At 42.8% G+C, this 27,912-nt stretch overlaps 1 protein-coding gene across 1 annotated transcript in view; it reads right to left on the bottom strand.

Annotated features, from left to right (window-relative positions):
* LOC122555041 (sodium-dependent organic anion transporter-like) overlaps positions 1-27,912 on the bottom strand; it is a 54,954-nt gene that overhangs the window by 23,545 nt on the left and 3,497 nt on the right. The window contains exon 2 of the mRNA XM_087985893.1: positions 15,303-15,436. Coding sequence (XP_087842019.1) covers positions 15,303-15,436 — 134 coding nt within the window. The remainder of the gene's footprint in view (positions 1-15,302; positions 15,437-27,912) is intronic.

The following is a 27,912-nucleotide window of genomic DNA, read 5'->3' on the forward strand; positions in this document are numbered from 1 at the left end:
CCTTCTTCCCCTTCCTGGACCTCTCCATCTCCATTAGTGACGACCGACTTGACACTGACATTTTTTACAAACCCACCGACTCCCACAGCTACCTGGATCACCCCTCTTCCCACCCTATCTCTTGCAAAAATGCCATCCTGTATTCCCAATTCCTCCGCCTCCGCCATATCTGCTCCCAGGAGGACCAGTTCCACCATAGAACACACCAGATGGCCTCCTTCCCTTCCAACGTGGTTAAAGATGCCCTCCAACGCATCTCGTCCACATTCCGCACCTCTGCCCTCAGACCCCACCCCTCCAACCGTAACAAGGACAGAACGCCCCTGGTGCTCACCTTCCACCCTACAAACCTCCGCATAAACCAAATCATCCGCCGACATTTCCGCCACCTCCAAAAAGATCCCACCACCAGGGATATATTTCCCTCCCCACCCCTTTCCGCCTTCCGCAAAGACCGTTCCCTCCGTGACTACCTGGTCAGGTCCACGTCCCCCTATGACCCACCCTCCCATCCTGGCACTTTCCCCTGCCACCGCAGGAACTGTAAAACCTGTGCCCACACCTCCTCCCTCACCTCTATCCAAGGCCCTAAAGGAGCCTTCCACATCCATCAAAGTTTTACCTGCACATCCACTAATATCATTTATTGTATCCGTTGCTCCCGATGCGGTCTCCTCTACATTGGGGAGACTGGGCGCCTCCTAGCAGAGCGCTTTAGGGAACATCTCCGAGACACCCGCACCAATCAACCAAACCACCCCGTGGCCCAACATTTCAACTCCCCTTCCCACTCTGTCGAGGATATGGAGGTCCTGGGCCTCCTTGACCGCCGCTCCCTCGCCATCAGACGCCTGGAGGAAGATCGCCTCATCTTCCGCTTCAGAACACTTCAACCCCAGGGCATCAATGTGGACTTCAAAAGCTTCCTCATTTCCCCTTCCCCCACCTCATCCTAGTTTCAAACTTGCAGCCCGCATTGTCCCCTTGACCTGTCTGGACTTGTCCTACCTGCCTAGCTCCTTTTCCACCTATCCACTCCACCCTCTCCTCCCTGACCTATCACCTTCATCTCCTCCCCCACTCACCTATTGTACTCTATGCTACTTTCTCCCCACCCCCACTCTCCTCTAGCTTATCTCTCCACGTTTCAGGCTCTCTGCCTTTATTCCTGATGAAGGGCTTTTGCCCGAACCGTCAATTTTGCTGCTCGTCGGATGCTGCCTGAACTGCTGTGCTCTTCCAGCACCACTGATCCAGAATCTGGTTTCCAGCATCTGCAGTCATTGTTTTTACCTGATTGGAGGGGGAGCCTAGCAAGAAAGACAGTGGAGTAGCAATGGCAGGAGGTTCTGGGGGTAATACAGGAGGCACAGCAGAGATTCATCCCAAAGAAGAAGAAAGACACTAAGGGAGAATGAGACAATCATGGCTGATGAAGGTTGTCAGGGACAGCATAAAAACAAAAGAGAAAGCTTGGACATTCAGAGAGACAAAAATTGATAGGAATTGTCAGCATGGTTTTGTGCGAAGAAAATCATGTCTCCCAACTTTCATTGAGTTTTTTGAGAAAGTTACTAAAAAGATTGATGAGGGCAGAGCAGTAGACATTGTTTATTGGACATCAGTAAAGCCTTCGAAAAGGTTTTGCTTGGTCGACTAATTGGTAAAGTTAGGGTGAGATTGGTTAGTTGGTATTCAGGGTGGGCTTGCCAATTTGATACCTAATTGGCTGAACAGCAGGTGACAGAGAATGATGGTGGAGGGTTACATTTTGGACTGGAGGCCTGTGACCAGTGGTGTTCCACAGGGATCAGTTCTTTTGTTTCTCATTTACATAAATGATTTTGATGACAAGATAGAAGGCATGGTTAGTCAGTTTGAGAATCACACCAAAATCGGTGGCATTGTAGACAGTGAAGAAGATTACAAAGCTTACAAAGGGATCTTGATCAAATGGGTTAATGGGCTGAAAAACAGCAGATAGAGTTCAACCTGGATAAATGTGAGGTATTCTATTTTGGTACATCAAACAAGTGAGGGGTTCTCTAATTAATGGTAGGGCATTAGGTAGTATTGTAGAACAGAGGGATCTAAGGGGGCAGGTACATAATTCTTTGAAGTTTGCATCACATATAGACAGGGTGGTTAAAAAATATTTCACACACTTGCCTTCATTGCTCAGTTGAGGCCACTTCTGGAATACTATGTGCAGTTCTGGTCCCCCAGTTTTAGAGAGGATGTTATCAAGCTGGAGAGGGTTCAGAAGAGATTTACCAGGATGTTGCCAGGTAGGGAAGGCTTTTCTTATAAAGAAAGGCTGGGGATGTTTTCCACTGGAGTGCAGAAAATTGAGAAGCTACCTTATAAAATCATGAGGAGTATAGATAGAGTTAATGGTAGGTGTCTTTTCCCTAGAATGGGGGATTTCACGCCCAGGGGAAACATATTTTAGCTGAGGGGATGGAAATTTTAAAAGGCATGAGGGGCAATTTTTTTACACAGAGGGGGGTGGATAAGAGTACAGTTACAATGTTTAAAAGCCATTTGGGTAGATACATGAATAGGAAAGGTTTGGAGCAATATGGGCCAGGAGCACACAGGTGGGACTAGTTAGTTTGGGATTATGTTCAAAGGGACCAAAAGGGCTGATTCCGTGCTATATGACTCTGTGACTCTACATAATGTGGTGAAGTTTAGTGAGAAGCCACAGGATTGAGAAGCCTTTAAAACTAAAACTAACAGAGGAGAACTGAAAATAGCATTTAAAGAGGATAAGGTTAAATATGAGAGTAAGCTAACTACAACGATAAAAGAGAGTGTCAAGAGTTTTTTTACATATATAAAAGCAAAGAGAGAGGCAAGAAAGGCCATTGGACCTCTGGACAATTAGGCTGGAGAGCTAGTAATTTGGAACAAAGAAATGGCAGAGGAACTGAACTGATACTTTGCATCAGTCTTTACAGTGGAAGACACCAGTAGCATACCAGAGCTTCAAGAAAGTCAGGGGCAGAGGTGGGTGTAATGGCCATCACTAAGCAGAAGGTGCTGGGAAGCTGAAAGGTCTGAAGATGGATAAATAACCCAGTCCAGGTGGACTACATCCCAGAGTTGTGAAGGAGGTAGCTGAGGAGATTGTGGAGGCATTGGTAGTAATCTTTCAGGAATCATTAGAGTCAGGCAAATTCCCAGCTGACTGGAAAATGGCCTGATCCTGGTGTTTGGTAAGATTTAGAGTCTGTTAATAAGGATGAGATTGTGGAGTACTTGGAAGTGCGTGGTAAAATACAGTTGAGTCAGTACAGCTTCATCAAGGAGAAGTCATGTCTGACAAATCTGTTAGAATTCTTGAGGAAGTAACAGGCAAGCTCAACAAAGGAAAGCCAGTGGATGTGGTCTATTGGATTTCCAGAAGGCCTTTGACAAATCTGTATAAGGCTCCTCTTTATATAGGAGGCTTTAAATAAGGCAAGAGCCCATGGTGTTACGGATAAAGTACTGGCATGGCTAAAGGATTAGCTGACTGGCTGAAGGCAGAGAGTGGGGATAAAGGGGTCTTTTTCGGGATGGTAGTTGGTGACTAGTGGACACCTGCTGGGGTCAATGTTGGGGCCACAACTATTCATATTATATGTTAATGATCTGGAACTGAGGGCATTGCTGCTAAGTTTGCAGATAACACAAAGATAGGTGGAGGGACAAGTAGTCTTGAGGATGTGGGAGACAGCAGACAGACTTGGACTGGCTACGAGAGGGGCACAGAAGTGGCAGATGGAGTATAATTTGGGAGAGTGTGAGGTTATGCATTTTGGTAGGAAGAATAGAGATATAGACTATTTTCTAAATTGGGAAAGGCTTCTGAAATCTGAAGTACAAAGGGATTTAGGAGTCCTAGCTCAGGAATTTCTTAAGTTAACATGCAGGTTCAGTTGACAGCAAAACAAGATAGCAAGAATACAGGACAAAGATGCACTGCACAGGCTCTGGTCAAACTATTGTGAGCAGTTTTGGACTGTATCTAATGAAATATGTGCTAGCTTTGGAGGGGGTCCAGAGGAGGTGTACAAGAATAACCTCAAGGATGAAGGTCTTGTCCTATGAGAAATGGTTGAGGACTCTAGGTCTGAACTCAATTGAGTTTAGAAGAATAAGAGGGAATCTCAAGAGAGAATACTGAGAGGCCTGGATAGAATTGACATGGAGAAGGTATTTCCATAGTAGGAGGTATTAGGACACAAGCACAGCTTCAAAGTGAAGGAACGACCCTTTAGAACTGAGGTCAGGAAGAATTTCTTCAACTAAAGTGTACTGAATCTGTGAAACTAATTGCTGCAGAAGGTTATGGAGACCAAGACATTGGGTATATTTAAGACAGAGATAGATAGGGTCTTGATTAGTAAAAGAATCAAGAGTTATACAGACAAGGCAGAAGAAAGGACTTGAGAAACATATTATCCATAATTGAATAGTGGAGCAAACTCAATGGGCCAAATGACCTAATTCTACTCCTATGTATTATGGTCTATTGGTCTTCATATGCCAATCCTGCCATCCGAGGAATCGGTCTGGTAAACCTTTGTCACACACCCTCCATAGCCAGAACATCCTTCCCTCAGTTTAAGAGACCAAAGCTGCACACAATCCCCCAGATGTGGTCTCACAAAATTACCTGTACAATTGTAACAAGCCATCCTGCTCCTGTACTCGACTCCTCTCTCTATGAAAGAGAACATCCTATTTGTTTTCTCTACCACCTGCTTCACCTGCGTGCTTACTTTCAGCAACTGCTGGAGAAGAACAGAGCTGAAAATGTGTTGCTGGAAAAGCGCAGCAGGTCAGGCAGCATCCAAGGAACAGGAGAATTGACGTTTCGGGCATAAGCCCTTCTTCAGGAAGGCTGGAGAAGAACACCCAGGTCTCATTGCACCCCCCACCTTTCCCAAACTCTCACCATTCAGATAATAATCTGCCTTCCTATTTTTGCTACCAAAGTGCACAACCTCACATTTACCCACATTATACTTCATCTGCCATGCATGTGTCCACTCACTCAACTGTTCTGAATCACACTGAAGCAGTTCTGCATTCTTGATACAGTTGACACTCCCACCCAGCTCTGTGTCATCTGCAAACATGGAGATATTACATTTAGTTGCCTCATCTAAATTATTAATAGATATTGAGAATAGTTAGGGCCTGATCTTTGTAGTACTCCACAAATCACTGCCTGATGTTCCAAAAAGACACTTTTCTTCCACCTCTTTGTTTCCTGTCTGCCAAACAGTTTTCTATTCATGTCAGTGCGCTACTCCTAATCCTATGCACTTTAATTTTAAATACTAATATCTTTTATGTGGGACTTTATTGAAAGATTTATATATGTTATCAGTCAGGCCACTTGTTTTCTTCCCCTCTCACCCTGAACCAATGCAGTCGAGTTCTGGACTTCCCCCACCCCAGGAAAAACACTTTGTCTATTTACCCTATCCATGCCCCTCATAATTTCATAAACCTCTATAAGGAGAAAGAAACTGGAGAGATAGTTAATAGAACCCATGTGAGAGGAGAATGCCAATCAGGGGGCTCAGCTGAGGACATATCTCCAGTGTCCTCAAATGATATAACAAATTGACACAAGTAATATTTAATGAGATCAGGAGTCTGTCCCACTAATGGGACAACCAGGTTGCTTTCCTGGAGGAAGTCTGACCAAATTAAGTACTGATCAACCTTTGAAGTGGTCAGCCTTAGGCATTTCCTGGGGTTACCAACATTGTGGGGAGAATCCTGTCCTCTTTTCAAGAGCAGCAGGCCAATCAGAGACAGGATTTATTAGCCAAAAATGTTTCCATGAGATCCATGCAATTCTGATTAATCCATTGATTTATTAAGGGGCTGGGGCCAATTGGTTTATTAACAAACCTAATTGACATTTTACCATAAGCAGCTGAAAATGTGTTGCTGGAAAAGCACAGCAGGTCAGGCCGCATCCAAGGAGGAGGAGAATTGACGTTTCGGGCATGAGCCCTTCTTCAGGTATCCTGATTCCTAAAGAAGGGCTCATGCCCAAAACACCGATTCTCCTGCTCCTTGGATGCTGCCTGACCTGAGCTTTTCCAACAACACATTTTCAGCTCTGATCTCCAGCATCTGCAGTCCTCACTTTCTCCTAGAATATTTTACCATAAGCAGATGAGTTTCTCATATTTTGTCCCACCACCCACCATCCCCCCCCCCCCAAAGCCTCCAATTTAATTGGGAGATTTTCTGCTGACAGGAGATTAACATGAAGTCACTCCCATGATTAAGTGAGCCTGAATACTATGATTCCCCAATGTGATTTGCTGTAGTAAATTCTACCTTACAATCCCACTTCCAATAACTGTACCACCATCTGAAACTCAACACATTCCATCCATCAGCATATAGGGTGTTTCAGAAGTAGAGGTAGAAAATACAGGGAGCTTATTTTAAACATTTTATAAAGTTCTATTTGGACCACAACTAAATTATTGCATCCAGTTCTGATTGCCACACTTTAGAAAGAATGCGAGTGCCTTTTATGAAACATACTATCAGAAGCAGCAACCTGGATCAAGTGAATTTTCAAAACTGTAAGAGAGCTAATTACTGAAAAAAGCAAGAAAGGATCAAGATGGTGGTCTGTGATTTTGAAGTGCAGGGTGATTCGGAATGGCTGTGAATATTCCACTCATTGCTGCTCTGGATACAAAAGAAGATTTGTGATAGAATTGGAAAACTCCTCCATTCTCCAAGGCAACACCGTGCAATAGCTACAGAATTAAATAAAAAGATCAAGTGAATAAAGACATCCACCCTGTTATTAGTGCAGGGTAGTAAGTGCTGCAAGTTGTATTGTACCCTCAACCTCGCTGAGGAGAGAACCCAGACAGGAGAGATTTTGAAGAAACAGTGTGGAAACAGGCCCTTCAGTCCAACTAGTCCACACTGACCCTCCAAAGAGTCATTTCCCTCTGGCTAATGCACTTAACACTAGGCAATTTAACATAGCCAATTCACCTGACCTGCACATCTTTGGACTGTGGAAGGAAACCCACTCAGGCATGGGGAGAATGTACAAACTCCACACAGACAGTCACCTGAGGCTGAAATCGAACCTGAGACCCTGGTGCTGTAAGGCAGCAGTGCTAACCACGTCAGCTCTTTTCTCTCCTTACAGATGCTGCCACACCTGCTGAGATTTTCCAGCATTTTCTCTTTTGGATGCTAACCACTGAGCTACCATGCCACCCCCAGGGGGGGAGGAAGACAATTGATTTGTATGTAATATCACTGCCACTATCCAACAAAATCCTGTGTGGGGATAAATGAAAGACAACTTTGTCAGAATTAAGGTTTTTTTAATGCCATGTGGGAGTTGCGGAGGGAGTGGTGTTTCCGGAACGCTGATAGGGGAGGGGAGTGAAATATATCCGGAACGATGATATTGAGTCTCACCAGGCAGGTAGCGAATTTGGAATTAAAGAAATATCTGGAATTGAAAACGTAGCCTGATAGCAACGATGTAACCACAGTTAAACATTGTTAAAAACATATTTGATTCCCTCATGTTCTTTAGGAAGGAAATCTGGCATCCTTATTTCATCTGGTCTACATGTGAGCATACATTTATAGCTATATGGTTTACCCTTAGTGATTCCCCACATCCTTGACCAAATTAAAAGAAAATCTCACTACTAAATACATGCAGTGGTATTAAGAATTATAACAAGAAGCAGCTTTCACTAAAAAAGAACTATTCATGATGACAACACCAGTGCTAAGGTACTACAATGTCAATGATGATGTCTATTTTCAGCCATTATTTAGCAAGGACACCAGTTGCAACCACATCCAGGGCGTTAATGTAAAATGCATGACACTCAGATAGAGGAGGAGTAGCTGGCTGTTCTATTTGTATGAGAACTCTAATCAATAATATTTATGTGGGAGAGTCGAAGAGACAGTGGGGTCCAACCTTTTCAGAGCTACCATTTGGATGTAATATTCAAATAAGAGAAACAGATATACATTGCTGACATCAGACAGCCGAACATAAAGCATAAGATTAAGAGTCACATCAGCCAGTGCAGTGCTTGTGATGAATATCAAGCTGAGTAAGCGAAAGAGCCACTTTTAATGTATGAATCCAGGCTTGGAGCGGACAGTTTCGCTGTCTCAGGAACTGGTTACCTTGTCACCATTGACCAATGTTCTGACGATTGGCAGTTAGACTTAATGACATCAATAACTTGCAGTGAGATTCAAAGCGTATTTCAGTCATTGCAGCAATCCAGCCATTATGCTGGATGACACTGGCCTTCAATCCATGAGTAAAGAGTTCATAAACCATGGGTCATCCCCAGAATATCCTTAGACAAACAGTAAGGCTAAAGTGGCAGCGAAAATTGTCAAAGGACTTCAATAGAAATTTATCAAATTCAACACTGACTCATACGAGATAATAGCGAATGGAGAAACACTACTACTGAAGGTTAAGAAGTAGTTTAGTTCAAAGACTAGCATCACACTGCACCCAAAGTACTCTTCCAAGAACAAAAAAAGCTATTGAAGCTAGAGATATTAATGGAAATGAGTAAAAAATACAAGGTGAAATGACAGTCAATTTCCACTTTAATAAAATTGCTAAATCTTTTCTAGAGTTGAACATTGCAGAGCCAATCAAAGTGCAAACATTCAATACTCCCAACAAGAGTCAGCCCAAGTAGCATAGAATCAAGGATTTCCTACAATGCAGGAAGAGGCCATACAGCTTATTGAGTTTGCACCAACCGTCCCAAGGGCGTCCCAAGGGCATCCCACCCAGACCCAGAACACCACCCAATTCCCATATCCTCCCATTTCCCATGGCTAATCTACCTAACCTGCACATCCCTGGACACTATGGGGCAATTCAATATATCAAGAGTATGGCACTGGAAAAGCACAGCAGGTCAGGCAGCATCTGAGGAGTAGAAAAGTCGACATTTCAGGCAAAAGCACTTCATCAAGAATGAAGCCTTATTCCCCAGTATCTGCAGTCCTCACTTTCGCATAGGCAATTTAATATGGCCAATCCACCTAACCTGCACATCGTTGGATGTGCATCTTGGAATCTGTATAAAATATTTGACACCTCAATTATAAGCAATGAACATGAGTGAACCAATATATGGTCACAACCACAGACATATATGGACAACTAGAGAAACTGTTCCTAAACTGCAGACAGCTGAACGGAGATGTGATCTCACCATATGCCGAGTAACACCAATGTCACAAGTTCAATTCCCGTACCAGCTGATGTTACCACAGGAAAGTAGAAGTATAGTAGATGGTATGGTTGGAATGGAGGAGGTCAAAATTGACCTCAGTAGGTGAAGGGAATAAGACTGGACAGAAGAACAGATTCCTACATTACCAAGGGGCTAGAAGACTTTCAGAGATATGAGGGCATGTATATTGAGGTCAAAATCAATCAGCCATGATCTTATTGAATAACAAAGCAGGTTCAGATGCCTAAGTGGCTGATTCTTGTTCATTGTTTGTATGTTTATACATCAAAGGTAATGGCCTTAGGCCTGGAGCAGCATCCAAAATATTGCCATGTATTTGCCATGTACAAAGTAATCATAAGAGATTATGGAGGTCTAGGATGGTATGAAGTTAGTTTGTAGATAATGTGGAGTTGGTTTAAAATCTAGGCACAGAATCTGAATTCCATTACATAGGGTACCACCCTCCCCACCATCTTCCTATTTACATTATTTAATTAATAGGTTAGGTTCTTCCATGCCGCACCTAATCAATCTAGCTGAGGGTCAGCACACAGATGTTACAGAACCCTGAGAACAATGACTTAGTGGGCAGTATGGTGGCTCACAGCACCAGGAACCTGGATTCGATTCCAGCCTCGGGTGACTGACTGTGTGGAGTTTGCACATTCTCCCCGTGTCTGCGTGGGTTTCCTCCGGGTGCTCTGGTTTCCTCCCACAGTCCAAAGATGTGCTGACTAGGTGAATTGGCCATGCTAAATTGCCCATTGTGTCAGGTGCATTGGTCAGAAATAAATATAGGTTCGGGGAATGGGTCTGGGTGGGTTAATTTTTGGGAGGTCAGTGTGGATTTGTTGGGCCGAAGGGCCTGTTTCCATACTGTAGGGAATCTAATCTAAAGCAAGCTCATGTTATCCATGAGGTTTCAGGAGACAGTCAGATCTCTTAGACTAACTAACTCAAATTCGGCGAGTGGTCAGGGACAGGAGGGTGTGGCTGTGAGTGAGGCAGGTAGAGGGATCCAGGAAGTAGAGTTGCAGTAGCCTCAGCCCCTGTCCTTGTCCAACAGGTTCAAGAGTTTTGCTCCCTGTGTGGATGGAAATGGGGACTGCAGGCAGGATGAGCTGACTGGCCACAGCATCTTGGTGCAGGGGGCCATTCAAGTTGGGGGAGAGAAGAGAAATGTCATTGTAATTGGGGAAAGTGTAATTAGAGGCATAGACATTGTTCTCTGTGACCAGGTTTGAGAGACCCAAAGGTTGTGTCGCCTGCCTGGTGCTCGGGTTCAGGATATCTCAGCTGGGCTGCAGAGGAACCTGTAGTGGGAGGATAAACATCCAGTGGTCGTGGTCCACGTAAGTACCAAAGAGATAGATAAAACTAGGGCAGAGGTTCTGCTAAGGGAGTATGAACAGCTAGGTGCTAAATTAAAACGCAGAACCAAAAAGGTAATATACTCTGGACTCCGACCTGAGACATGAGCTAATTCGCACAGGGTCAATAAGATTAAGCAGGTAAATGCATGGCTCCAAGATTGGTTGGAAGAAATGGGTTGAATCCATGGGACATTAGCACCAGTACTGGGTAAGAAAGGACCTATTCCAATGTGATGGTCTTCATCTGAACCGTACTGGGATCAGAGTCCTAGCAAATTGCATAACTAGGGCTGTAGACAGGGCTTTAAACTTAAAAGGTGGAAATGTGTTGCTGGAAAAGCGCAGCAGGTCAGGCAGCATCTAGGGAACAGGAGAATCGACGTTTCGGGCATTAGCCCTTCTTCAGGAATGGCTAATGCCCGAAACGTCGATTCTCCTGTTCCCTAGATGCTGCCTGACCTGCTGCGCTTTTCCAGCAACACATTTCCATCTCTGATCTCCAGCATCTGCAGACCTCACTTTTTCTTTAAACTTAAAAGGGTTGAGTTACCACTGCAATTAGAAAACACAAATTAAGGGAGGAGGTAAGAGTGCAGAACTTGGGAGATTAGATTCCCTACAGTGTGGAAGCAGGTCCTTCGGCCCAACAAGTCCACACCGACCCTCCGAAGAGCAACTCACCCAGACCCATTCCCCTATATTCACCCCTGTTTAATGCACCTAACACTACAGGCAATTGAGCATGACCAATTCACCTGGCCTGTATATCTTTGGACTGCGGGAGGAAACCGGAGGAAACCCACGCAGACACTGGGAGAATATGCAAACTCCACACAGACAGTTGCCTGAGGTGGGAATTGAACCCAGGCTCCTGGCACTGTGAGGCAGCAGTGCTAGCCATTGAGCCACCATGCCATCCATGGTGGTGTTATTAAAAACTGCAGCGCAGACACAAATCGGACAGAGTGTATGGAAAGGGTTAGCAATCAAACTTCAAGTACACTGGACAAACAAATGATAATGAGAAGAGGGACGGTTAATATAGGACTGAAGGTGTTATATCTGAGTGGATGCAGTTTGAGGATTAAGGTAAATGAGCTTGTAGCGCAGATCGATATTGGCAAGTATGACGTGGTGGGCATCATGGAAATGTGGCTGCAAGGGGATCAGGATTGGGAGCTGAATATTCAAGGATATGTACCCTTTCAAAAAGATAGGCAGGTGGGCAGAGAGGGTGGGGTTGCCTTTTTAATAAGAAATGAAATTAAATCAATAGTAAGGAATGAAGTGGGGTTAGATTATATAGAATCTGTGTGGGTAGAATTGAGGCTCCACAAAGGTTAAAAACAAAACAATTGGAGTGATGTACAGGCCTCCAGACAGTGGTCATGAGCTGGGGCACAAGATACATCAGGAGATAGAAAAGATGTGTGGGAAAGGCAAAGTTACAGTGATCATGGGGATTTCAACATGCAGGTGGACTGGGAAAATCAGGCTGGTAGTGGATTGCAAGAAAAGGAATTTGTGGAATGTCTACGAGATGGCTCTTTGGAGCAGCTTGTGGTGGAGCCCACTAGGGAACAGGCAATACCCTTTGACAAAGGTCAGTTAGACTCGAAACGTTAGCTCCTTTCTCTCCTTACAGATACTGCCAGACTTGTTGAGATTTTCCAGCATTTTCTCTTTTTTGGTTTCAGATTCCAGCATCCGCAGTAATTTGCTTTTAATACCAATTTAGTGTTGTGTAATGAGGCAGACTTGATAAGGGAGTTTAAGGTGAAGGAACTCTTGGGAGCACTGATAGTAATATGATTGAATTCACTCTGCAATTTGAGAAGAAGAGTATAGAATCAGAGGTAATGGCATTACAGCTGAATAAAGGCAACTACAGAGCCATGAGGGAGGAGCTGGGTAGAATTGACGGGGAGAAGAGCCTAGCAAGAGAGACAATGGAACAGCAATGGCAGGAGCTTCTGGGAATAATTCAGGAGATACAGCAGCATTAATCTTGAGGAAAAAAGAAGCATGATACAGGGAGGATGAGGCAACCATAGCTGACTAGTGAAGTCAGGGATAGCATAAAAGCAAAAGACAAAGCATATAATGTGGCGAAGGGCAGTGGGAAACCAGAGGATTGGGAAGCTTACAAAGACCAACAGAAAGCAACAAAAAAAAGGAGGGAGAAGATTAAATATGTGGGTAAGCTAGCCAGTAATATAAAGGAAGACTGTAGGAGCTTCTTTAGACATATGAAGGGGGAAAGTAAAGCAAAAGTGGATGTTGGGCCACTGGAAAATGATGCTAGACAATGAGTGGTGGGGATCAAGGAAATGGTTGAGGAACTGAATAATTACATTGTTTTAGTCTTCACCATGCAAGATACAAATAATATCATAAAAATTCAAGATAGTGAGGGGGCAGAGCTGAGAATGGTGGCCATCACCCAAGAGAAGATGCTCGAAAAGCTGAATGGCCTGAAGGTGGATAAATCACCTGGACCAGATGGACTACATGCCAGAGTTCTAAGGGAGATAGCTGAAGAGACAGTGAAGGCATTAGTGGTGATCTTTCAGGAATCGCTAGAATCAGGGAGGGTTCCAGATGACTAGGAAATCACTAACATGACACCCCTGTTTAAAAAGGGAGTAACAGGTGGAAAATTATAAACCGTTTAGCCTGATCTCGGTCATGGGTAAGATCCAGGAATCCATCGTGACGGATGACATTTATGAACACTTGGAAGTGTATGGTAAAATAAGGCAAAGTCAGTATGTTTCATCAATGAACATCATGCCTGACAAATCTGCTAGAATTTATTTGAGGAGATAATGAGCAGATTAGACCAAGGAGAGCCAATGAATGTTATCTACCTGGACTTCAAGAAAACCTTTGAAAGGTGCCACACAGGATGCTATTGAGTAAGATAAAGGTCCATGGTGTTAGAGAAAAGGTGCTAGCATGGATTGAAACTTGGCTGTCTGGCAGGAAGCAGAGAGTGGGGATAAAAGGGTCCTTCTCAGGATGGCTGTCAGTGACAGGTAGTATTCTGCAAGGCTGTGTTGGGACCTCAACTTTTCACTTTATACATTAATGATCTAGATGAAGGAACTGACAGCATTCTGGCAAAGTTTGCAGATGATACAAAGATAGATAGAGGGACAGGTAGCATTGAGGAGGGTGGGAGGCTGCAGAAGGATTTGGATAGGTTAGGACAGTGGGCAAAGCAGTGGCAGATGGAATACAATGTGGGAAAGTGTGAGGTTGTGCAGTTTGGTAGGAAGAATAAAGGCATGGATTATTTTCTAAATGGGGAGAAAATTCAGAAGTCTGAAGTGCAAAAGAGACTTGGGAGTTCTAGTCCAGGATTCTCTCAAGGTAAGCTTGCAGGTTGAGACAGTAGTTAGGAAGGTAAATCCAATGATGGCATTTATTTTGAGAGGACTTGAATATAAAAGCAAGGATGTAATTCTGAGGCTCTATAAGGTTCTGGTCAGACCGCCTTTGGAGTATTGTGTGCAGTTTTGGGCCTCACATCTCAGGAAGCATGTACTGGCCCTGGAGTGTGTTCAGAGAAGGTTCACAAAAATGGTCCCGGGAATGAAAAGCTTAACACATGAGGAATGTTTGAGGACTCTAGGTCTATATCAGTGGAGTTTAGAAGATGAGGGGGCATCTAACTGAAACTAACAGAATACTGAATGGCCAGGACAGAATGCATGTTGGGAAAATGTTTCCATTGATAGGAGAGACCAGGACATGTGGCCATAACCTTAGAGTGAAGGTAAAACCTTTTACAATGGAGAGAAGGAGAAACTTCTTCAGCCAGAGAGTGGTGAATCTTTGGAATTCATTGCCACAGAAGGCTGGGGAGGCCAGTCATTAAGTATATTTAAGACTGAGATAGATAGGTTCTTGAGTATGAAGGGGATCAAGGGTTACGGGGAGAAAGTGGGAGAATGGAGTTGAGAAACATATCAGTCATGATTGAATGGCAGAGCAGACTTGATGGGCTGAATGGCCTAATATGGTCTTATTCCTTTAGGCTTCTAGCCTTTCAATGAGTACACTAAGCATTCTCCCTGCTCTTTGGAAGAGTATTGAATTCCCTGTTATACTAGAAAGATTTTATGAAAAGTGATAGAGCTGGTTTTCTGGACTGCCTTGGGCATTCAGCCAAGATCATTTGGAGTCAAACTTATCTCCAAACCAGCGATGAATCCAGAGAACATAAAATTGATTTGGCACCAAAATAAAATTCATGCTGGATTACAAATGTTGATTTCTAAGCAGTTTTGGATCAATCCTTGTTTGAACCTAAAAGAATAAATAATGTAATAGTCAAGATAAATTACATTAACACTGCAATAAAAACAAAATAAAATAATGGGCAAACATAATAGTACTTAATTTTCTCTCCCCCTTTTTACCTTTAAGCTGCTCAGCTCTGAGCAACACATGGTGAAAACATTCTAAAAATGTTAACAAACAGTGGAATTTCCAAAATACCCTGCAATCCCTATCTCCACCCTTCTGTTCATTGCCCATAGCACAGCTACAATACAATAAATAAAGCATGTGAACATGGTTCAAAATTTACTAAAAAAAAGAAGAATGGACAAATAATTTTGATCACCTATCTCTTTATAAGGTGTTTGTGGCTCGTTGCTGGAATTGTTGAATTCTGACCTCCAAGCATTTGAGTAAATATAAAGATTCAATGGCATGAAACCAATGGCCAGGATTGTAGAACAGACAGTCATGGAGATACTGCAAAACAGAAGATGGTATTTATATTTCAAAACAGGAATATAAGAAACTTCAATCCCCGTCAAAGAATGCTGATTGAAAGAAGGTGACGCTTGGCCTTCGGTTATCCACAAACAATGCAAGCATGTCATGCGAACCCAGAATTGGCCTTGGGACTTTACTTTCTTTTGAAAAAGGGTGGCATGAAACACAAGTGTAACTTAGAGTACGCATTGGGTTTATGCATGAAAGAAATCTGTATTATCCAGCTAGGTCGATTTAAGAAATAAAAACAGAAAGTCCTGGAGACACTTAACACATTGGAAACAGAGTTAATGTTCTGAGTCTATTTTGACTCTTATTTAGCACCCTGAGCTAAGAAACTGTTGCAGTGGATTTTGCACGGCACCAGCAATTTTCAATTAATTAACCTTTTTTTCTGACAACTCTCTTTTCCTAAAAAATAATTTTAACATTTTATGTTCTACTAAAGAATTTAAAAGAAGGAAAGGACATTTAATCATTTAATCCACCCAAAAATATCAAGATCGACTTTTGTTAGGTAAGGATATGGAAAGGAATTCGGAACAGGTAGGCCTCGGCAGTGGAAGTACAATTTAGCCATGATCTAATTGGGTGGAGCAGGACCAAGAGATTGAATGGCCCATTGTCCCACTCATATATCCAATAGCAAATCGTGTAAACTTTTGTGCAGACCTTTTCCGAAGCATTCATTGTGTTAGAATTATATGGTATATAAACTTGTTATGTTTCGGGACTGTGTCTTTAATTCAAGGAAAACTGAAGGTGGCCATGTGACCTGTTTTGTAGTCTGCCTGACAGCAAGCCTAGCAATTTGGTTGTTAGGGATTAAAGGTTGCCTACACTGTTTTACTGAGAAAATGTGCAAATAGTTTATGCTAAGCGGCAATGACAGTACACTGTACAAATTGTGGCTAGATAGTGAGTCTCTATATTTCCAGAAATACATTGAGAATGTTATGTTGTAAACACTTGTGCTTTAAACTGTTCACTTAGTTCTAAGGTGAAAGAGAGTTAGCCTCATGAAGGTATGAAATTAACATTTCTACATGGATACAAGCCACATCTATTTCATATTGTCATAGAAATGGACTTTCAATGGGTGAGTGTCCATATCACCAAGGACAGCACAGTGGCTCAGTGGTTGGCACTGCTGCCTCACAGTGCCAGGGACCCAGGTTCGATTCCAGCCTTGGGGAACTGTCTGTGTAGAGTTTGCACATTCTCCCCGTGTCTGTGTGGTTTCCTCCAGGTGCTCCGGTTTCCTCCCACAGTCCAAAGATGTGCAGGTCAGGCAGATTGGCCTTGTTAAATTGCCCATTAATCAGAGGGAAATGGGTCTGGGCGGGTTACTCTTCGGAGGGTCGGTGGTGACTTGTTGGGCCGAAGGGCCTGTTTCCACACTGTAGGAATCTAATCTAAAACGTTACAGCTGGGTTAATCTACCAGACTGTGGAAGAGACAAAGCAGCAAGAGGCCAAAGGTTTCAATGGGTTGCCACACTGGAATGTGGGTTGAAGTTTGTGCTGAAATTGGAAAGGCAAGTTAAAACAATGCTGGAAGATTCATTAAGCTTACACTATAAGAAGGACCTCGAGGAATATACGCCACAAAGGGCAGACTGATGGTTAAAATGTTATCAGGCTGAAAAAAGTACAGAAACATACCCTTAGTTGTTAAAAAAACATTTTGAATGATTTCAGAGAATGAGATGATCAAGGGCAGTGTAATGTTTGTTACTTTATGAAGTTTAAGTTTTTTGATTTGAATATGAATTGTTTTTTTCTGGCTCAAAATATAAAGTAGCATTTAGTCAATAGACAATAAGTAATAGGTGCAGGAGTAGGCCATTCTGCCCTTCGAGCCTGCACCACCATTCAATATGATCATGGCTGATCATCCTCAATCAGTATCCTGTTCCTGCCTTGTCTCCATAACCCTTGATTCCACTATCCTTGAGAGCTCTATCCAACTCCTTCTTAAATGAATCCAGAGACTGGGCCTCCACTGCCCTCTGGGGCAGAGCATTCCACACAGCCACCACTCTCTGGGTGAAGAAGAAGTTTCTCCTCATCTCTGTCCTAAATGGTCTACCCCGTATTTTTAAGCTGTGTCCTCTGGTTCAGCACTCACCCATCAGCGGAAACATGTTTCCTGCCTCCAGAGTGTCCAATCCTTTAATAATCTTATATGTCTCAATCAGATCCCCTCTCAGTCTTCTAAACTCAAGGGTATACAAGCCCAGTCGCTCCAGTCTTTCAGCCTAAGGTAGTCCCGCCATTCCAGGAATTGACCTCGTTAACCTATGCTGCACTCCTTCAATAGCCAGAATGTCTTTCCTCAAATTTGGAGACCAGAACTGCACACAGTGCTCCAGGTGTGGTCTCACCAGGGCCCTGTACAGCTGCAGAAGAACCTTTTTGCTTCTATACTCAATCCCTCTTGTTATGAAGGCCAGCATGCTATTAGCCTTCTTCACTACCTGCTGTACCTGCATGCTTACCTTCATTGACTGGTGTACAAGGACACCCAGATCTCTTTGTACAGCTCCTTTACCTAAATTGATCCCATTTAGGTAGTAATCTGCCTTCCTGTTCTTGCCACCAAAGTGGATAACCATACGTTTGTCCACATTAAACTGAATCTGCCATGCATCTGACCACTCACCTAACCTGTCCAGGTCACCCTGTAATCACCTAACATCCTCATCACATTTCATCCTGCCACCCAGCTTAGTATCATCAGCAAATTTGCTAATGTTATTACTAATACCATCTTCTATATCATTAATATATATTGTAAAAAGCTGCGGTCCCAGTACTGATCCCTGCGGTACCCACTGGTCACTGCCTGCCATTCCGAAATGGAGCCATTTATCACTACTCTTTGTTTCCTATCAGCCAACCTACTTTCAATCCAAGTTAGTACTTTGCCCCCAATACCATGCATCCTAACTTTGCTCACTAACCTCCTATGTGGGACTTTATCAAAAGCTTTCTGAAAGTCCAGGTACACTACATCTACTGGATCTCCCTCTTCCATCTTCAGAGTTACATCCTCAAAAAATTCCAGAAGATGAGTCAAGCATGATTTCCCCTTCGTAAATCCATGCTGACTCTGACTTATCCTGTTACTACTATCCAATGTGTCGTAATTTCATCCTTTATAATAGACTCCAGCATCTTTCCCACCTCTGAGTTCAGACTAACTGGTCTATAATTTCCTGCTTTCTCTCTCCCACCCTTCTTAAAAAGTGGTACAACATTAGTCACTCTCCAATCTGCAGGAACTGATCCCAAATCTATCGAACTCTGGAAAATAATCACCAACGCATCCACGAATTCTCGAGCCACCTCCTTCAGTACCCTGGGACATAGACCATTATGCCCCGGGGACTTATCAACCTTCAGTCCTAACAGTCTCTCCAACACCAATTCCTGGCAAATATAAATTCCCTTAAATGCAGGTCCTTCAGCCACTGTTACCTCAGGGAGATTGCTTGTGTCTTCCCCAGTAAACACAGATCTGAATTTCCAATTCAATTCTTCTGCCACTTCTTTGTTCCCCGTAATATATTCCCCTGTTTCTGTCTTCAAGGGCCCAATTTTAGTCTTAACCATTTTTTTGCCTTTCACATACCTAAAAAAGCTTTTACTATCCTCCTTTATATTTTTGGCCAGTTTACCTTTGTACCTCATTTTTTCTCTGCATATTTCCTTCTTAGTAATCCTCTGTTGTTCTTTAAAAGCTTCCCAGTCCTCCGTTTTCCCAGAATATTAAGCACTGACCATCAGAAAAATATTTTAGTGAAGTAATTTTGGACAATGTATTATCTTACTGATGCATGTGCATACCATGATTGACTCTTGATCCTGCTAGAAATCCCAGGCTCAGCTATTTTCAAAGCAACTCCAGTGTTTTCAGCATTGGAGTAGATGCTTAGCACTGCACCCTCTTGCTGAAACATACATGGATCAGCTCATTTCAAAAGTCGCATGCAATTGTTACAACTCACTGGGTGAGAACACTGGAAATCTTGCTATTTCCAGGGTCATCACAGGAGTTAAAGATTTATACAATAAAGGAAGATCCCCAATTCATCAGATTTTCAATAAAAAGCTTAGTACAAGCAATTAGGCTCTAACTATAGGTAAACAGTTATAAACCATTGCCATATAACACTGTTAATTAAATCTCTAATCCCCATATAAATTTGCCTTATACTCAGATAGACAGACAGACAGGGTAAAATAAGTTATGGGCAGAGGGAAAAAAGACTGGAAAGACAGTTTAGTCGTCTTTGTTTCCAGGTTGCCCTGTTGAGATGCTCTTTGTGACTTTTCTGTGGCCAGCTCACTGCTGTCTTTCTTCTGATGTTTCCACTGGATGCTGAGACAAAAACACTGCAGATGCTGGAATCCAAAGTAGATAGGCAGGAGGATGTGTTCAGCCACTCAGGAGGTAGAGAAGTCGACGGTGCGGTGCAACCCTTGTTCAGGGCTGGGGAGTGGGTGTAGGGGGAGCTGCAAATAAAGGGGGTGGGGGGGCAGGGTGGCAAAGTGGGGATAGGTGAAGACCGGTAGAGGGTACCACCTGGTTGGTCAATGTGAGGAATGAATCTGGTTGGTGGCAGGGAGTGGGAGGGCTGTCTGGAAGACAGAGGGAGGAAAATAGGTGTTTGAAATAGGTGGATATCTGGGATGCTCACGAGTGGAATGTCTCCTCATCTAAGCAGATGTGGTGGAGGTGGAGGAATTAGGAGAATGGGATGGAGTTCTTGCAGGATATTGGGTGATGGGAGGTGTAGTCCAGGTAGTTATGGGAGTCTGTGGGTTTGTAGTAAACGTCTGTTTGGAGTCTGCCGCCGGAGATGGAAATGGTGAAGCCAAGAAAGGGGAGGGAGGTGTCCAAGATGGACCAAGTGAACTTGAGGGCGGGATGGATGTTGTGGGCAAAGTCAATGAACTGCTCCAATTCAGCCTGGGTGCAGGACATGGCACTGATGCATTCATCGATGTAACGGTGGAAGCAGTGGGGCACAGTGCCTGTGTAGGTATTGAAGAGTGTCTGTTCGACATAGCCAACAAAGAGGCAGGCATAGCTAGGGCCCATCTGGGTACACATGGCCAACCCATTGATTTGGAGGAAATGGGTGGAGTTAAAGGTTGTTGAGGATGAGGACCAGTTTGGTGAGGCTGAGGAGGGTACTGGTAGAGGGAGACTGAATGGGTCTTTTGGAGAGTAAGAAGTGGAGCACCTGGGGGCCATCATTGTGGGTATGGACATGTATAGGGACTGCCCGTCCATAATGAAAATAAAGTGCTTGAAGCCAGCGAACTGGAAGTTACTGAAGAGATGGAGGGCGTGGTTGGTGTCATGGATGTAGGTGACAAGTTCCTGAATTAAAGAGGAGAGGATGGAATCTAGGTAGGAAGAGATGAGTTTGGTGGGGCAGGAGTATGCTGAGATGATGGGTCAGCTGGTGTAGATCTTGGGGAGCAGATAGAACTGGGCAGTGCGGGGCTGGGGTCTATGATTTTGGAGGCAGTGGAGGGGAGATCACTGGAGGAAATGAGGGCATGGACAGTGTGAGTAACTTTGGCCTGATGGGTAACAATGGGTTCGCGGGCAAGGGGGAGGTAGGACATGGTGTCAGCCTCTGTTACATAGAGATCTTTCTCCAGACAACTACTGCCCTGCATTTGTCAGTGGGTTTGATGGTGAACTGGGGATTGGTGCAGAGAGAGTAGAGTGCTGCACGTTCGGAGGGAGTGAGGTTGGAGTGAGTGAGGGGAAGAAGCAGAGTGGCTGGTCCACTCATAGAAATCTCAAACATATCCATTAAAAGTCACAGCTTAGAACAACTGTTGCAGACAAGATAATTTAGTTTCTTTTTCAGGCCTACGGTGAGTTTTAACTACAGAAACAGAGGGACTGTTCCTGAACTCTTGAGTCTCTATATAACTTGTTCCTCGATCCAAGCTGCTCAGTTACCTGGGAACCAATCACACAATTGTCAGACAGAAAGTCCTGGTTATTGGTAACTGGTCACTAGTCCATAGATCAATGAAGTTTTATTACAAATAAAAGCTGGGTCTGAACACTCTCCTTGGCCTCAAATGTCAAAATTTAAACTTCAACTACTGCTTGTTAAAACAGTAAACAATGCTTTTCATGGGTGTCAGCAGCCATCCTTTCAAACATTGGTTTTAAAACAGATTTCTCAATTCAGCCCCCAGTTTTTAAAAACACAAAACGGAATAGCACATTTCTCCATAATGATAAAATATATTCACAGAATCACAGAGGGAATTTGATTGTTATATGAAAAGGAATAAAGTGTGTGGCGAACACAGGGAGAAGGCTGGAGTAGCATGATGCAAATTACTCCTTTGATAAGCCTGCACAAATATGATGGGCCAAATTTCCTTTTTTTTTAATGATATAAAAATTCTGTGAGATACCTGAAAACAACAATTTTTTTCAAGTGTGTTTATCTATATTTTAAGTTTCTACCTTCTTTCAATCTGTTATATCAATACCTGAATATTTAAACTAAAAATGAACTTTTAATACTTTTAACTTCTTGGTTTGCAACCTATGATTACTTCAACATGATTGACTGCTTACGGACATGACTATTGCTGTGTGCCAAGATGTCATTTGCTTTGGCACCAGATTTACATGGTCATCAGGAAAGGCAAAAGGTCACTAGATCTTAGTAGAACCTTTCTCGGAGATCAGCAGCAAGCATCGTTGCTTTGCAATTGAATAGAAAATACAGCTCACATTGTTTCTGCCAGTTCTCTGCCTTAATGAAGCTGATTTATATCTAGATTTTCTGAGTTCCTGCATTCACCAAGCACTTATCATACCATGAGAACATATCAGAATAATGCAGTCCATACTATGATTTCCCAGTAAGTGCTAGCAACACAGGAAATTACAGTACACCCTGTCAGACTTTATTTATGCAGAATGGTCTGACATTACATGTCTGTTATTCATAATCAGGTTCAGCATCATTTTCTGTGCTCACATACCAACCTTGGTCAGTACCACATTAACATGTGATAAACTTTTCAAAATTTCTGTTCTATTTATACTGTATTGTCTCCTCTTAACCACATGAATTTGTCAACAAAAATACAGATCTTTATAATGCAGTAGGTGGCCATTTGGTCCATCATGTCTGTGTCAGCATTTTGCTGATACAATGCCGTCTTTTCAAAACCATGAAATTCCTAAGTTGGAAATAATTCTCTGCTTTTCCTTAAAATTTGCAATAATCATCATCTTAATCACTCACTATTTGACAAAGCATTCCACATTCTAATAAAACTCTTAAATAAAATAAATTCCCTAATTTCTCTATCATCATTTTGACAATTTCAAATTGAGATAAGCCTTCATTACTAACTCACCAATTTGAGGAAATAGCTCATCTTTTGAGGATATAGTTCATCTTTAATATCTCAAAGCTATTCGTAATTTTACATACCTGTATTAAGGCTTCTTCAAATTTTCTGTGCTCCAGTGAGGATAGGTGCAGTATTCTGAGTCTCTCCTCTTAAACTTAGTTTCCTATTTCTGGCATCTTCTTGGTAAATTTACACTTTGAACTCCTCATGCCTTTTAATGTCCTTGTTATAAAGCAGCACCCAAATATTTGTAGCCAAGCAATGTCACATGCATTCATTATTACTTATTTACTCTTTTATTCATACCTCCATTTATAAAGTCAAAATTTATTTAGTCTTTATATAGTTTCGCCAATATAAACTTTTAGGCAATTATGTCTTTGAGCCCCAAGCCTTTCAGAGCCTCTTTCCTTTGTAGTGTTTTTTCAAATGAATTTATACTCCCATTCTCCATCAGATTAAGTCAACACATCATTTTGACAATCAACAATGAACAGCAAGAAGTGAGCAATACCATCAAAAACTATTACATCTGACAAATTCAGAATTCTCACCTCATTGTGCAAATTCGAAGTGTCAAGCTTTTCCTGTCTGGTATTGACAGAGTATCCCCTTATTTTCAGACCAATCCTTTAATTTGCCTGAGTACCATTTTATAAAATTAATCCAATAATATATATTTCCTTGCATTCCCTTCAGAGACAAGTCAACATCCTTGACACTTGAAACGGATTATCATAAACTTTCATTCTTGCAGCCTTGAGTTTTATTACAAGATAGATCATGGCAATATTCAGTCTCAAAATCTGATATTCTTAGCCGTCCACACTATACAGGAGTACAGGGGTTGGGAGGTCATGTTGCAGCTGTACAGGACAATGGTTAGGCCACTGTTGAACTATTGCGTGCAATTCTGGTCTCCTTCCTATCGGAAAGATGTTGTGAAACTTGAAAGGGTTCAGAAAAGATTTACAAGGATATTGCCAGAGTTGAAAGATTTGAGCTATGGAGAGAGGCTGAACAGGCTGGGGCTGTTTTCCCTGGAGCGTCGAAGGTTGAGGGGTGACCTTATAGAGATTTACAAAATTATGAGGGGCACGGATAGGGTAAATAGGCAAAGTCTTTTCCCTGGGGCCGGGGAGTCCAGAACTAGAGGGCATAGGGCGGGGGGAAAGATATAAAAGAGACCTAAGGGGCAACTTTTTCACGCAGACGGTGGTACGTGTATGGAATGAGCTGCCAGAGGAAGTGGTGGAGGCTGGTACAATTGCAACATTTAAAAGGCATTTGGATAGGTATATGAATAGGAAGGGTTTGGAGGGATATGGGCCGGGTACTAGCAGGTGGGACTAGATTGGGTTGGGATATCTGGTCGGCATGGACGGGTTGGACCGAAGGGTCTGTTTCCATGCTGTACATCTCTATGACTCTAATACTCAAAGTGTGGCCTACCCAAGGTCTTGTAAAGCCGCAACATGACATCTTGACTCTTGTACACAATTCCTTGACCTATAAATGCCATGTGTTTTCTTTACCACCCTATTTACTTGTATGACCACTTTCGGGGAGCTATGGACTGGAACCCCAATATCTTTCTGTCCATCAAATCTATCCTTAACTTTCTACATCAATCTGCTTCCCTATGTGTGGATGGCTTCCTGACTCCCAGTGCAATGATGAGCTCTGGGCTTCTTTCACCTCCTGTATGAAGGTATTCAGCACTCCATTGGAAAACTGTGCAGCCATTTCCTAGCTTGTGGTTTAAGAAGTGAAGGTTAAATTTCATTGCTGTGAACACTGGCTTTCACACATTTTTCTTTTGCTTCTGCAATATTGATATGTAACATATTGGAGCCTTTTTCTAAAAGTAAGACATAAAATGTATCATGATTTCTATCCATCATTGTTTAGCAGTTGGAAGTAAAATTATATTTCTGGTATGATTTGTGTTTCTGATAAGCCGATAAATTGAGGGCCCATTTACCTCAAGTGTATGTAAAACAACCTCTGACATTATTATGACAAAAAGTAGGTGAATTATCCCCAAATCCCTGATTCATGTTCTCTGGTGCTGAATATTGAAAAGGTTATAAGCTTGCACAGGAATTGCAATGCACAGTGTTCATTGATACACACCCAGCATTGGACCCAGACTCAAGTAATGTTCACAGCAATAGAATTTAACCTTCATTTTTTAAACCATCTGCACTTCTAAAACGGAGGCATATTCTGGCCGCTGCAGGAGCTGACTAAAAGTTCCTCAGTAGGAGGAATTTGGCAACAAGCTAGGGAATGGCTGCACAGTTTTCCAATGGAGTGCTGAATACCTTCATACAGGAAGTGAAAGAAGCCCAGAGCCCATCTGGGAGCCAGGAAGCCATCCACACATAGGGAAGCAGATTGATGTAGAAAGTTAAGAGAGAAAGTGAGGACTGCAGATGCTGGAGATCAGAGCTGAAAATGTCTTCCTGGAAAACTAAAGATTCCTGAAGAAGGGCTCATGCCCGAAACGTCGATTCTCCTGCTCCTTGGATGCTGCCTGACCTGCTGCGCTTTTCCAGCAACACATTTTTAGTAGAAAGTTAAGGATAGATTTGATGGACAGAAAGACATTGGGATTCAAGTCCATAGCTCCCTGAAAGTGGCCACACAAATAGATAGGGTGGTGAAGAAAACATATGACATTCTTGCCTTTATAGGTCAGGGAACTGAGTATAAGATTCAGGATGTCATACTGCAGCTTTATAAGACTCTGGGTAGCCCACACTTTGAGTATTGCATTCAATTCTGGTCATCACTTTACAGGAAGGATGTGGAGGCTTTGGTGAGGGTGCAAAACAGGTTTCCCAGGATGATGCCTGGATTAAGGTGTATAAGCTATAAGAACAGGCTAGAAAAACTTGGGTTGTTTTCTCGAGAGGTGGAGGCTGAGGGGAAACTTGATAGAAGTAGAATCTTTTCCCAGAGTGAAAATGTCTAATGCTGGGGAATGCACTTAAGTTGAGAGGGAGAAAGTTCAAAGGAGACATAAGAGGTAAATATTTTACACAGAGCATGGTAGGAGTCTGAATCGCACTGCCAGGGGTGGTGTTGAGGCAGATGCGATAGGGACAATTAAGGGACTTTTAGTTAAGCACATGAATATGCAAAGACTGGAGAGATATGGCCCAAGGGCAGACAGAAGGGATTAGTTTCATTTGGTGTCATGTTTACCACAGCATCGTGGGTTGAAGAGCCCATTCCATTTCTGTACTGTTCTACGTTCTATTTAATTAAAGCTAAGAGATCGACTCCAAGGACCTGGATTTAGTGCTATAAAAAAGTTCATAAGACTGGGCAAGGTCATTGAATGTAATTTCCTATCCACTAAACTTCCTCCAAATTGGAACTCCAAAGTATATGCCATAGCATCTCAAACTCTTTAGAGGCCAGTTAGTTGGACAGCTAGTGTGGATTAGATTGGTACCAACAGCTTGTTGGTTAATCTCCATTCCAACTGGGATAGATTTGGCTCCTTCCTCCTTACCAGACCTTGATGGATGTATGATATTCTTTGAACTGCATTTGTGTAGATAGCTCAAATATTTTCCTATCAACTACTTCTGTCCTTCTTCCAAACAAATTCAAATGAGTTTGTCAGGAATGGTGTTACAAATCCAAGCTGAATATTTTTGTTCAGTTGAACAACTTGAAATGAAAACAATTGGGCTTAGACAAATTGGGAGGATCAACTAAAACAAAATGAAACAGCAGCCTAACCCACCTTGAACTGTTCACTTTGGGTTTTAACAGAGTACATGAGGAGTGGGACACTAATCCACTCTCAGGAGGCAGATCAGTCATAGAGTTATAGAGATGTACAGCACGGAAACAGACCCTTCGGTCCAACTCGTCCATGCCGACCAGGTATCCCAACCTAATTCAGTCCCATTTTCCAACACTTGGCCCATATCCCTCTAAACCCTTCCTATTCATATACCCATCCAGATGCCTTTTAAATGTTGTAATTGTACCAGCCTCCACCAATTCCTCTGGCAGCTCATTCCATACACATACCACCCTCTCTGTGAAAAGGTTGCTTCTCAGCTCCCTTTTAAATTTCTCCCCCCTCGCCCTAAACCTATGCCCTCTAGTTCTGGACTCCCCCACCCCAGGGAATAGGCCTTGTCTATTTATTCTACCCATGCCCCTCCCCCAGTCTATTCAGCCTCTCCCTATAGCTCAAATCCTCCAACTCTGGCAATGTCCTTGTAAATCTTTTCTGAACCCTATCAAATTTCACAACATCCTTCAGATAGGAAGGAGACCAGAATTGCACGCAATATTCCAAAAGTGGCCGAACCAATGTCCTGTGTAGCCACAACATGACCTCCCAATTCCTATACTCAATGCTCTGACCAATAAAGGAAATCATACCAAACTATCCTTCTTCACTATCTCATATTCTTCACTATCCTATCTACTTGCGCCTCTACTTTCAAGGAACTATGAACCTGCACTCCAAGGTCTCTTTGTTCAACCACATTCCCGAGGACCTTATCATTAAGCATATAAGTGTTGCTCTGATTTGATTTTCCAAAGTGGAGCACCTCACATTTATCTAAATTAAATGCCATCTGCCACTCCTCAGCCCATTGGACCATTTGATCAAGATCCCATTGTACTTTGAGGTAACCTTCTTTGCTGTCCACTACACCTCCAATTTTGGTTTCATCTGCAAATTTACTAACTATACCTCTTATGTTCACATCCAGATCATTTATATAAATGATGAAAAGCAGTGGACCCAGCACCGATCCTTGTGGCGCACCACTGGTCACAGGCCTCCAGGCTTAAAGGCAACCCTCCACTACCACCCTCTGTCTTCTACCTTTGAGCCAATTCCGAATCCAAATGGCTAGTTCTCTCTGTATTCCATGAGATCTAACCTTGCTCACCAGTCTACCATGAGGAATCTCGTCAAACACCTGATTGAAGGTCATATAGATCACATCTACCACTCTTCCCATATCAATCCTCTTCATTGCTTCTTTA

This window comes from Chiloscyllium plagiosum, unplaced genomic scaffold (genome assembly GCF_037043375.1).
Source record: "Chiloscyllium plagiosum isolate Xiang-an unplaced genomic scaffold, Cpla_swu_hap1 HiC_scaffold_1, whole genome shotgun sequence".
Taxonomy (NCBI): Eukaryota; Metazoa; Chordata; class Chondrichthyes; order Orectolobiformes; family Hemiscylliidae; genus Chiloscyllium; species Chiloscyllium plagiosum.